This window comes from Anneissia japonica, unplaced genomic scaffold (genome assembly GCF_011630105.1).
Source record: "Anneissia japonica isolate Jap-2015-1 unplaced genomic scaffold, ASM1163010v1 scaffold5330_len1712360_cov203, whole genome shotgun sequence".
NCBI classification, from domain to species: domain Eukaryota; kingdom Metazoa; phylum Echinodermata; class Crinoidea; order Comatulida; family Comatulidae; genus Anneissia; species Anneissia japonica.
This window is the reverse complement of record NW_022711894.1, coordinates 1,599,963-1,612,506: the sequence shown is the minus strand read 5'-3', so window position 1 is coordinate 1,612,506 and position 12,544 is coordinate 1,599,963. Positions and strand designations below refer to the sequence as shown.

General features: G+C 32.8%; 1 protein-coding gene across 1 annotated transcript in view; it reads right to left on the bottom strand.

Annotated features, from left to right (window-relative positions):
• Window positions 1-12,544, bottom strand: part of LOC117107656 (RNA helicase aquarius-like) — a 21,269-nt gene that overhangs the window by 7,324 nt on the left and 1,401 nt on the right. Inside the window, 27 exon segments of the mRNA XM_033249373.1 lie at window positions 94-265; window positions 368-555; window positions 716-925; window positions 1,027-1,068; window positions 1,453-1,611; window positions 1,769-1,904; window positions 2,327-2,547; window positions 2,675-2,744; window positions 2,854-2,997; window positions 3,439-3,561; window positions 3,685-3,794; window positions 3,896-4,062; window positions 4,872-5,039; window positions 6,000-6,099; window positions 6,368-6,394; window positions 6,786-6,886; window positions 7,032-7,124; window positions 7,782-7,970; window positions 8,848-9,103; window positions 9,523-9,636; window positions 9,762-9,826; window positions 10,332-10,408; window positions 10,559-10,659; window positions 10,833-10,901; window positions 11,639-11,713; window positions 11,809-11,890; window positions 12,348-12,388. Of these exon segments, the coding sequence (XP_033105264.1) occupies window positions 94-265; window positions 368-555; window positions 716-925; window positions 1,027-1,068; window positions 1,453-1,611; window positions 1,769-1,904; window positions 2,327-2,547; window positions 2,675-2,744; window positions 2,854-2,997; window positions 3,439-3,561; window positions 3,685-3,794; window positions 3,896-4,062; window positions 4,872-5,039; window positions 6,000-6,099; window positions 6,368-6,394; window positions 6,786-6,886; window positions 7,032-7,124; window positions 7,782-7,970; window positions 8,848-9,103; window positions 9,523-9,636; window positions 9,762-9,826; window positions 10,332-10,408; window positions 10,559-10,659; window positions 10,833-10,901; window positions 11,639-11,713; window positions 11,809-11,890; window positions 12,348-12,388 (3,300 nt within the window).

The following is a 12,544-nucleotide window of genomic DNA, read 5'->3' as shown; positions in this document are numbered from 1 at the left end:
CTTGCATATTACATGCAACTCTATTTTAATGGAAATAAATGATCGATTAATTGAATAAAATATAAATAATAAAATTAAAACTAAATACGTTACCTGGTAAAAGTAAGGATTGGGCGCAGATTCGCCTACTCCATTGAAGTCCATTACATTGATCAATTGATAATCAAAAACAAGACCTGCATTAGCCTTCTGGAATTGGTCCTGTAGCTGTACATGAGGTAGATTACCAAGCTTCTTGTAGCGCCAACTGTACAACGCACACAAACTGTAATAAAAACAAAATATCAAACACAATTTCCAATGCTTGCTTTCCAATTCTGCCGTACTGTAGGCTCACCAAGAAATGGTTAAAACATCCTAAATTTACCTGGGCCTAGCTCTACCCTGGGCATCAAGGTCTACTGTAGGAACACCAAGGCGGACAAGTCTGGTGAACAGTGACTGCTCCATGTTAGAGTATTTCTGGAACGCCATGTTCTTAATGACAGGAGGCAGCTGATGATGATCACCTATCATGATCCAACGTTTCAAACGACTAAAACCATCTTCAGGATTCTGGGGAAAGTAATTAGAATATTTAATATTTTTGGGGGTATGCGGGTCATTAGGATGTCCCTACCACTGGATAAATAATTTGATCAAAAGTGAGCAAGCTTTGGTCCATAGATTTATTACAGTAAACATAAAAATAAACAGAATGTGGCTTGCTACTTACTTGTAATAGGAGAGGGATGAAGGTCTCAATTTCAAGAATCTGAGCAGCCTCTTCCATCAGAATGTTGTCATACTTGAAACCCACTTCAACAAGATCTCGCCTCTTGAGGGCAGCATGCGTACATGTCATAGCTATGATCTTTGCCTCTTTGATGAGCAGATACTTTGACCTGTCCAAGCCGCTTCGTAGCAGCTCAAAAGCCCGGTATTCCTGAAAGATTGGATATTATTGCGAGTTTGATTCACAAAATATAGATGGGTAACTCTAAAACTATTATTAGAGTGATGCTATCATTTAAAATTTTGCATTACCTCAAGCTGTTGGAAAATCTTCTTAATATGCCTGTAGCAACCCTAAAAGATGGAAGACAATAAAAATATTCCATTAAGTTACATATATGAGGCATGTCTATTATTTTCTCAATGAGCAATTTCAATAAAGATGACTATCAAGAAGCAAGTTCATTAGAGAATTTCTTTTATACAAATACAAATTTTAGATTAATGATTTTAAAATTCATTATTACTGCATATACTTAGGAGTAGCTAATACATTTATTATAACACACAAATGAAATAAAATAAATAAATAAGAAGCTCAATTCCCATAGAGTAGACAGTAAGTAAGGCATTGTAGAGAAATTTTAGTTTTAAAATTTATCTTTGTGGTGAAAACTATGTTGAGATGAAATTCCATACTTTCTTTGGTTTAGAATATTAACATAGTGGCATACTAACTTCTGCAATATCCATATCTTCACTGTAGGTGTTTCCCTTAAACACAGGTTGAGGGGCATTTGCAAAATACTTGTGAAATGGAAAATACTGTTGTATCGCACTACATTCTCCAGGCTTGCTACGTATCTGGCTTAGGAACTTTTCCCAACGAGCAACAACCTAATAACCAAGCATAATGTATTGGTTATCACTATATTGCAACCAACATGTAAATGAAGCTTATGCATTAGATAACTACCAGTTGCCAAATGGAATACTCACTGGTAAATTTGCACAGATTAAACTTGCACGGAATTTGAGTTAAACAAAAATTTACCTGGTAGAGAAAGAAATGTCCAGCCGTTTCACATGTGTAGGCTACATCTCCAGGCACTGACAGACTCTCCTGCAACCGTTCAACTTCCTGAAGTAGTTCCAACCTTTGTCCTAGTACATAATTCACACGTCCATACCTACATAATATAATAATATTATAGTAATAGTATAAGGTCTTCATAAAAATATTTATTTGAATAATTGAAAGCTAAATTAAGAGACCCATGTTTTCTTGTGATAGACATGTAGATATATATAAAGGCAACATCAAAACCATTTCTAAAATTTTATTAAATTCTCATACTATTTCCATACTTACAGAAAAAAGACATTCATCACTAAAGAGAGAGACTAACAAGTGAAAGGTTGACTCTGAAAACAGCCAATCACAAGAATGGACAACTCATGATGTTTACATTTTTAACATGTATTAAGATTGTGAGCATAAATGCTGGCTCAGACAAAGCTGTCGTATAAACATGTGGGACTTATGAATTAAACTAATGGCAAGATAATCTGACCAATTTTATATCAAGAATTGTAGTCGGGTTTAAAATACCTGCTGAAGTCTTTCTCGGTCTCTAACCCTTCCTCGCCGTGACCGAGTCGAAGCAAATGTCGCTCATCGATATCCAGTGCCATGATTTTCTCGAACAGCTGGTTCAATGCCTGATTAGAATGGGTTACAATCAGAGTACGCTGATCCGGAAAGTTATGATATATATTGGAGATAATCTGGACAGCAACATCAGTTTTACCTGTTCCTGGTGGTCCAACAACCTATCAAAAAAAGGAATTTTATAATAAAAGAATGTAATAAAAAGGAGAACATGAACCTGATTAAGTTATAAACCATTTATAACTAATCAATATTTTTTATGAATGGACAAAAACCAGCTCAACTTACCATAGTTAGGCCAGGTTGCATTCCGGCTCTGATTGCTTCAGTCTGTGTTGGTGTAAATGGAATTGAGTTCCTGTAGTAAAAATAAAATACCTCATGTAAACCGTATAAAGCATATTATCACTGTAGAGGTTTCCATAATCAGAAACTGTGCTATCAGCTAAGCATGAGTACAAACTTACTTCTTAGGTTGATTGTAAGGATACGGTCCACGGTTCAGAATAACATGAGGCTCCACTTTAATTCTCTTATCTTCTTTCTCTTCCTTCTTTTTTTCTTCATCTCTTTTCCTTTTCTTACTAATATTCTTAATTGGAAATGTCAACCTTTGAATACAGACGGTAAAATTGATTTTAAATATCGTTCAAAATAAAAAAAATTATTAATTAAAAATATGTGAAAGAAGGTAATACACAGACACATTCACCTGCCCAAAACATTAAACCTCACTTTGGTTACTGTCATTAATGGCTTAACATTTTGTCTTTCAATACTAAAATTTCCAGTGAGAGTAGCCTTTTATTGGCATTTTCAATAACCCTACATTTTTTCTATATTCAATACAATTATTTCTAGGAAAGCTAACAAACTATTCATCATAATATAAGGACTCCAAACTTAACTAAGACCTTAGTAATGGACACACCCCAACCTAACTGAACTGTGCATAATGGGGTATAGACATTCTGGTACTAATGGCTCGCATGTCATGTATTACGTTCTATCTTTCAAAGTGATGTAAAACCACCTGCATGCAAATGACCTACTTGAATGGAGGACTGCCACTTGGATCAGTAGAGTTGATTTCATTGTCTGGAAAGCTAGCCTTCACATGATCCAGATTCAAAAATGTGTCATTCCAATCTAATGTTGCAACTTGGTTAGGGAGTCTGAAGATTGAGAACAGTTAAAAATAAGTATTTAAAATGTATTTACTTAGAATATTAATACTAAATCTAAGTTTAAAATTCAGGTAGGTTGCAGGTATTTTTGGTATCATGCAGGTAGATTACCTTGAATAATGAGCAGCTCCTGGATCACCATAGCCTAAGATGATGTCATGCAGCCAATCAGGAACAACCCAGTCTGTGTTCATTAGGTCACGGATGGTCTCTAACACAGCCTGCAACAAACACAAATGCACTTAGACATCATCGGATGATCTACCACATTACATTTGAGTGTAACATACATAAATCTAAATGTGAACAGAAGTATAATTACCTTGAAATTGTTTTCTTTGGGTTTTCTTCTCATCATGATGTTAAATGATTCATAGATATCTGCTGCCCCACTCGCTGTGGCAGCCATGTCCTTCTGATATTGGTTGGCATCCAGCCAAACACGCCACGTCCTACAAGCACCATGCAGCTCTGGTTTAGGCTCTGGTCCTGTAAATTATTCAACAACACAAAAGCTAATGTTAACCCTCTAGATACCGTCTTCGACTGTAGTCGAAATTGACCTCAAACCGAGAATTCCCATTTTCGACTTGAAGAACTCACATGTGCTTATATAAAAATGTTTAGAAATATCAATTTGAAATCATTATTAATTTCGAAAATTTTCCGAAATGGCCGCACAAGATGTGTACACAGCTGAGGAAGCAATTGACCTGATTTTTGATTCAGACAGCGACCTGGACAAAATTGTACTAGTTCTTATTTCAAAAGTGTATAGATCTGTCTCTTATACACATCTAGATGTGTATAAGAGACAGGCTTATATTTATGGATGGTTGGGTAAATAAATTATATAACTGTGTGGAATAGGAATGTTTTATATTTGTTTTTATTTTTTTTTTGGCTATAATTTATGTTTTTTTTTGGTTTTTGCTGACGATTTATATGTAGCATTTTTCTGTCATTTCTATTATATTATATATATTATATTATATTATGAAAAAAAAAATCCTAAAAATATAAATTATACATCAAATGAAAGCTTATTCTATAAGCTTTCTTTGTTTTTAGAAACATTTTTCTGTATAATTTACAGAAAGTTCCCAAAAATCCACCAGAACAATGTATACTCAAAAAATGCAAAAAACCTAGTTACACTGCAAAAGAATCCGGTATTCAAGGGTTTGCACTACAAAAGAATCCGGTATCCAGAGGGAATGAAAAGTCATTAAAAAAAATCATTACTCTCTACATTACATCGGCAATAGGATTAACCAATTAAAAATACAATTATTTACCATCTTCAATGACTTTTCCATCATTATCCAGCATGCCCTCTATCTCACACCCTCTTACTGATACCAAGCCAACATTTTCAACAAAATTTTCCTTGAAGTCAAAGCGAGTACCAATCTTCTTGGTTGGCCACACTGTGATCAAGAACGCTACATCATGCTTCCGTAAACCTTCAATAAAAATTGGAAAACAACATCATACATGCAATTTCATGAAATAATAATACATCATTACATCACATAAACTATTATCATCAGTATTATAGCATTCATCATTCTCAACATGACAATCGCATTCATCATTCAGAATAGACCGATTTGGTGATATTTATTTCAATTTATTAATTATTCTAGTGTACTCTTGCATTGTAAGTTTTGAAATTTAAGTGATCCTTCGTAAACCTTAACTGGCCTTAAAATCATATCGTAGTTCGCGGGTCGAAGACTCTCGTGCATACCTAACCAGGCCGTAGATATGCAGGGGCCTAGGCCTAACAAAATCTCAATGTTTGGCGCGAGCATCCTTTAGAACATTAGCAAACCATTAAGGCAAAATTTTCAAGTTCACTTTCTTATAAATTTGGTATAGTTTACTGGCAATTATGATGATCTTTACAGCAATAACAAGAGACGGCCGTCATAGCAATCTCCATGTAAACCCTGCTGTGTCAGTCCATTGTTTACATCCAACACCCAAGTTAGGTCATGTGATGCCCATCACCGAATCGGTTCATTACTCTTGCTTTTCTCACTTCCCAATTCACACACACTGCAGTATCTCTGTTGTTGACCCTATTTTCTGGAACATTTTACCACCAGTATAACTCTTAATAATCATATATCTTCAAGTAATATTGCTCATTACTTTAATTATATTATTATTGATATTTAGTCTTGTAAACAGTAGTATATCTGTCTGCCATTTATGCTTTGGTTATGCCAACTATAATTGATTGTTTGAAAGTGAACAAAATGTGAAGTATGTACAATATTCATCCCTTCTGACAATCAAAAGAATATATTAAACACAATAATTTACTGGTTAGGATATAAATCAGCCTTTTATCAACACATTTTGCAAAACCAATAATTTTAATATAAAAATGTAATGACTAGATATTGAATTTGTACCTTCCCATTCTGCCTTGATATTGCTTCGGAGGTTAAGGGTCAACGTAACATCAGCCTTTACTTGTGAAGGGTGGTTTTCACCAATGTTTGGTTTTGAAACCTACAAAAATAATTACACTAATTAGATTTCAATTATCTGTTTTGAATGACAATCATAATTAGAAATTTATTATTAGTGTGAATTTAATGTTAAAATTAGCTGGGCGACTGGGTATATCAACGTACATTGATTGCTACATAGCTAGTAACTAATAAAAATACCTCAAAATATTAGTTTAAAGAATAGCAAGACTTAATATATGCTCACATTTACATTATATGATAAAATAAAATATGTATAACACTTTAAATTATAACACTTTTCTTACCTCTACAACTGAAAATGCTGAAATTGGCTGTGTGCAAATTGAAAAATGGAAATGAGAGATTAACTAATCAAAACTCACTTGTGTATTTTGATATTTACAGTAGATACTTTGCTAATATATGTGATGCTATCAAATCTTTCCAAACCACCACAGAAATTGAAAAAAAAAATGTTCTGCTTAAAAACTTAAAATCCCAAATTTACTTAAAAATACATATGAACATTAGCACTGTAACTGTTAACATAATTTAGTAACTTGATTTGAAATCTAAATTATCATCAATACATAAGCTTACAACTTAAAATATACCACAATTAAAAAGTTTCAGGAAAAATATCTTAACTATATTTAAAAACATGTAATTGATTTCATGCAAATCCCTTCTGCCTTTAAAAAATATTCCTGGATCACTGCCTACCTGAGCCATCCTTGCCCAACCCCCAAAGTATGCGCTTCCATCTTCTGCCTGCCATGGTTTCATACGATATAAAGCATCTTCGATGTCTTGCCTGATCTCGTCTACAGTAAAGTAAAAATGTAATAAACCTCAGCCCAAGCCAAGACACAGAATTTCAGACTTAGATTTATATTAATATAATTAGCCATATTCTGAAATATAATTAGATTTGAATTACTTTTTCACATTTATGTTGGTTGTACTTACATGTGGACTCGAGTCGGAAGAGATTTAGATTGCGCAGTAAGTAGTCGTGCAATGTTAAAAACTGTAGATTCAATTTTGGCAGTGCCAAGCAACCTAAAAAAAGATTTTATCATTATATTAAAAAAGTATATATAAAACATACAAAATAAACACAACTAAAAATTAAATCAACATGTGAAAAGTTTTTGTTAGATGATATGGCAGATGCGCATGTTAAAGAACCAGGTGGCCTCAAGTTGAATAATGCCTTCAGAATTCAATTATATTCTGTGATTTTCATGCCAAAGAAATCAAATCTATGTAATGTGCTATGATTCTGCATGCAATTTTATTGAACCATCTGAAAAATTTTATATTAAAAATGCAAACTTTTAAATTATGCTTATTTTGCTACAGATTTTTTAAAATTTTAAACTTTGAATGTTTTATATTTAAAAAAACTTTTATACTGTAAGTGTTTTTTGTGAAGGGCCTACTAACACTCGACAGTGATTAAGTTTACTTTTGGGATGTCCTGTCTCATATTTTTTTGTGCTTCCTCCTTGCTGTTTCTTTTAGTTTAAATTAGAATGTTTTGAGACAAATAACTGAAATGAGAAGATAATTCTATCTTAAATCCTGCCAATCATGTTGCGATGTGTCATTTAAAATAGCAAGTCTCTTGTCATTTATAGTGTTTATATTTTTACTATTAGTTAATACAGATGTTTGCAATAGCTTATAGTTGAATGAGTTTGGATGAGCTTTTACCTTCTCCTGAGAAGTACTCAGTAGGAACAACATTCTCATCCCAGAGAATTTCTTCTGTTGGATACAGTGGGGTTTCGTTGAGGGCTTGAATCTGGGATGGGCGCTTTTCATGTCGTGAAACCTGCAATTATTAGAAATAGTATAAATTATAATACTTTTATAGTGCAATGGCATCCACTACAATTGGCACTCATAGCACTACATTATTAATCATTGGATACATAAACAGCCATGTGTTCAGTGTAACCAATTACAAGTAGTGCAACTAACTCGGAAACGATTTAAAGAATACCGATTTATACTCCTGGGTAGACATATTTAAATTTCCCTGGACAAGGATAACAATAATTATGATGATAGTTATGATATATTAAAATAATAATGGTCATTTAAGTAGCACCTTTTTCTCACACTTGTATCATGCACAAGAGTACCTACTAGAGATAAGATAATCAAACCAGAAAAACACATACAGTTCAGTGTCAAAATACATTTTTTTCCCTTAAACCCAATTTAAAATTTTCACATTATCATAGTACAGTATCATAATATAAACTAAATTTTTCTTTTCTCATTTCACCGATCCATTATACAGTGAGAGCTGATTTACGTCCCCGTCTTCCACTCCGGATAGTTCTTTGAGCTTACAAAATTTGCAGCAAAGCGTTTAAATAATTGCTTCAGCTAGGACTGCAACACGGTAGTCTGCTGGTGGCATACCTTTACCAACTGCCAATTTTAAACAATATTTAAACATACGAGAGAAGATTATACACCTGTCTCTTATACACATCTAGATGTGTATAAGAGACAGCTTTTTAATGATTTTATAATAGTTTCTGCATGAAAAATGCCTGAAATCATAAACTTTGAAGGCTGACTTCTCATATATTGTTCTTTAAACAGCAGTATGCTTAAATGCTTGTAACTTCATAAGGAAATGTCAGATTTGAATGATTTTTTACCATTTTATAGCTTATATTTTACTCTTTAACCTTGTATTAATAACTCAAGATCGAATTTTGCGATGAGTGACTGGTTTGGCTTGTCTTTGCCACATATGAACTAAGAAAAATACTTTGAAATGTAACGGGAGGATCTTACCTTATAATTTCAAAATGCTTAGTGAGTGATTTCCGTCTGTCCACATTGCCAATATTTGAAAGAGCAAACTGTTTGAGCTCTGGAATGAGTTTGTAGACTGTTCTTTGGAGGATACTCATTCGGTCATAGTGTCTCTCGGTCATCTGGTGGTCAGTCAGAGCACTACCAGTTGAATCGTTTATCTCAAAACCAGCATAGAATTTCAGCATATCTAAAAGCTGTGTTTTGAAAGTAAAATTAAAAGAAGTGATAAGTGAAATATACATGATAATCATGTACAACATAATAATTATTAATTTTGTGTTAACTTCTAGTTTTTTCCCCATTTGTCATTACTCATGTTTTGCACTCTAGGCCATAGTGATATTATAATAATATATAATGAATCATGCCAACAAGCTCTATATGTTCTACACAATATTTTCCGGTCCCTGGGAGTAATTCAATAAAAGTGCAGCGTGTAATCAGTACATTCGTCTTCAAAACTTTGTGTAAACAAATGGAAACCGATTTGGAGGAAATTAATACCTAAGGCTTCCTACTACATGTAGGCAAACTGTATTCTACTGCCAAGTTCAGTGGACACAAAATGTTTTTTATACTACCATTTCAGCCGACCAAGCTATGCTGTTCTTACCTCTGTAAAAAGTTTTCCATCAGCACGCTTTGATAATGCAGACATCATGCAACGAACAACAACTTGACAATCATCCATTACAACGTTGAAGAAGCGTCTAGTTGGAAGTTGAGCCTTCAATAAAGAATATAAAATTAACAGCATCAAAAACAAGAACAATAAAAATAACAATTGAAAACTGAAAAATGTAAGTATATCAAACCATATTTAAATTTGAAATAAAAAATTAAATAAAATACCTCCAAGTCCACTAACAGTTCAATGAAACGTTCACAGTATCGCAGTTTGTCATTTGAAACTTTACCTAAAAATAGTAAGTAAACACATAGCATTTAGGACACTTGGCTAAGGAGAAACTTTCCAATACCTTGTTTAGCGAACCCGCCATCCGCCACCCGCCAATAATGATGATTTCGAATAAAAACATAATTTTATTTTTGGACAATTAATGCACCTGCCGTGAAACAAGGTATAAAAAAGTGTCTTGTCTAACCTAGTGTAGTCTCAGCAAACAGCATATTACTGTGCAAAGCTAAACTCAGTTAGTTAACCTAGGATAGTTAGAGCAATCAGAATACCTCAGTAAGTAAATGGCAATGAACATAAAATAATACAAAGAATGCACTACATAAACAAATTCTCTGTATAAGGCTTGGCAAGAGTAGTTGTTTTGGTGACATATAAACTTGTCACAGAACAGGACTAGAACCCAGGACCCTGGGATTTGAAACTACAACTACACTGGAGTATGCAATGTGACCTTTTAGGGTTACTAGATGTTGGGAGGAATCTGGCATTGATTAACATACCTTCTTCTGGTATAGAGTCTAATACTTTGTAAAACCGCTTGATAAGGGAAGCCAAGAAATGCCTCTCAAAATGATTCCTACAAAAGTAAATTGGAAAATTATATGAAATATGATATTGTTTAATCTCAAGACATTTATCTACTAATACACAAACACAAAAACTCAGCTTTAAAACACACTGCTAGGGATTCAGCTGACAAACAGAATCTAGTGCTCTTGGTTCTCACCTTTTTCTTGTTTCTTCATCTGCCTTTCCATCATTCTTCTTAACGACATTCCAGAATTTTCGATATCGTTTATCTTTCTTCAATTCTTGTTCAAGACGAGTCTATAAGTTAGACAATAATACCATACATAACCAGCCTCCCAAACAATTCAAGCAACAATTAAAGGAAATTTTCAGACCAACACATAGCATATACAACCTTAGCTTGCTTGTATTATACTGACAATAATGGAGGAAAGAACTGGAAAACATGAGAACTGCAAAACAATTCTTACCTCAAGGAGGGAAGCCCACATGGGAAGTGACACTAATCGCTGCACTTGTTCACGTATCAAATCAACACCCTGAAAATAAAGCAACAAAACAATTATAAAATCATACTCAATAAAAAAAAAAAAAACAATACAATGTCTTATTTTTTTCTTACCAAACTGTTGAAGCAATAATATTAACGATATTAGATCCAATCCAATTAAGTAATTACAATAATATGGCAAATATACTGCATCAACATATTCCTGTCTCTTATACACATCTTATTGAGATTGTATTGTACTTTGATAACAATAAAATTATTTTTACATTAAATACATAGTTTTTACCACCTTAATGGACGGCATCTTGGAATTTATCATGATGACGTCATCATTCCGATCAAATTTTTTAATGAGAGTGATGAGTAAACTATATCACCAAGTTTTTGATACATTTCATATCCACAGTATATGTAAAAGTGACCAAAAACATAAAGTTATTTCCCCTACCCCCATTTTAAATAGTTTAAAATAGGTTATTTTAGGCCAAAATTGCAAAGTGCTGTAAAAAAAATTGCCCAAGCCCTAGGCATGGGGATTTTTTTTCTGTGACACTATAGGGTATGTTGATTCAGAAAAACCAAAAATTAATTTTCCTTTACTTTTTTCCCGCTAAAATTCATTTCAGCAGTTTTACAACCAGGCTAAACTAGCTATTTAATAAGCTAAAATAAGATTTATGAATAATTCATGACATTTACAACAAAAGCAATAAGTATGGCAATTAAAACACAATTACGGTTGATCCAAATAAAAATAAAACATACTTGCCAAGCAGGGACACCTTCTCTGAACTTCTCATTAATCAAGATGGCCACCGATAGAATATAAGCTTTGGAAGCCTGGAAATGAAATATAATATTGTTGATAATCACCAACTATCATCCAACCAAATATAGTAAAATTATCCATTTTCTATTGTTAGTTTATTTCTTACCTTTAATGGGTTATAATTTGGCCAAAGGAAGTTCTCTAAATACTGGCTGAACTCCAGCAACATAACTCGACGAATAGCAAATCTGAATAATTTAAGATTGTTCGAGAAATCATTAAAAAGGTGGAACACAATGACATCAAGTAGTGTTGGAGCAATCATAACAATAAGTTACATAAAAAATGTCATTTTGCACCAATAAAATAATCACTATTTTATCTAATGTACATTTACTGATTTTACAAGGCCATTTTATAACCTTTTAATCAATATTTTAACATTTCTTCATAATGTTAGTACAATTTACTAGATCTTACTTCAATACTAGTTTTTATCAGTCTGTATTTTCTGTGCTTTGTATAATTTTCATTTACAGTAATTCTGTGTATTGTGAAAAATCAAATTCCAGTTTCTAAACTAGAAAATAAATTTATCTTGTATCTTTCACAAAGCTGTAAATTGCTATTAAGAATTTTGTAATTGTGTTTTATTCAATTAAATTAATAAACTTGAACAGATTCTTAGAATATAGAAGTACTTACTTTGTCTTGACAAGTTCATTTTTATAAACATCTTCAACAACCTAAAATGTTTTTATAAATATAGTTAGAACAGTACTGATCCAAATATTTAGAGTAGGGTCAAAAAGTCTGCATGAAAATTATATTTATTTGAAACACTCAATGAGGGTAAATATTTCACCAAACTCCAATCACTCTTGTTGAACAAGAGTATATAT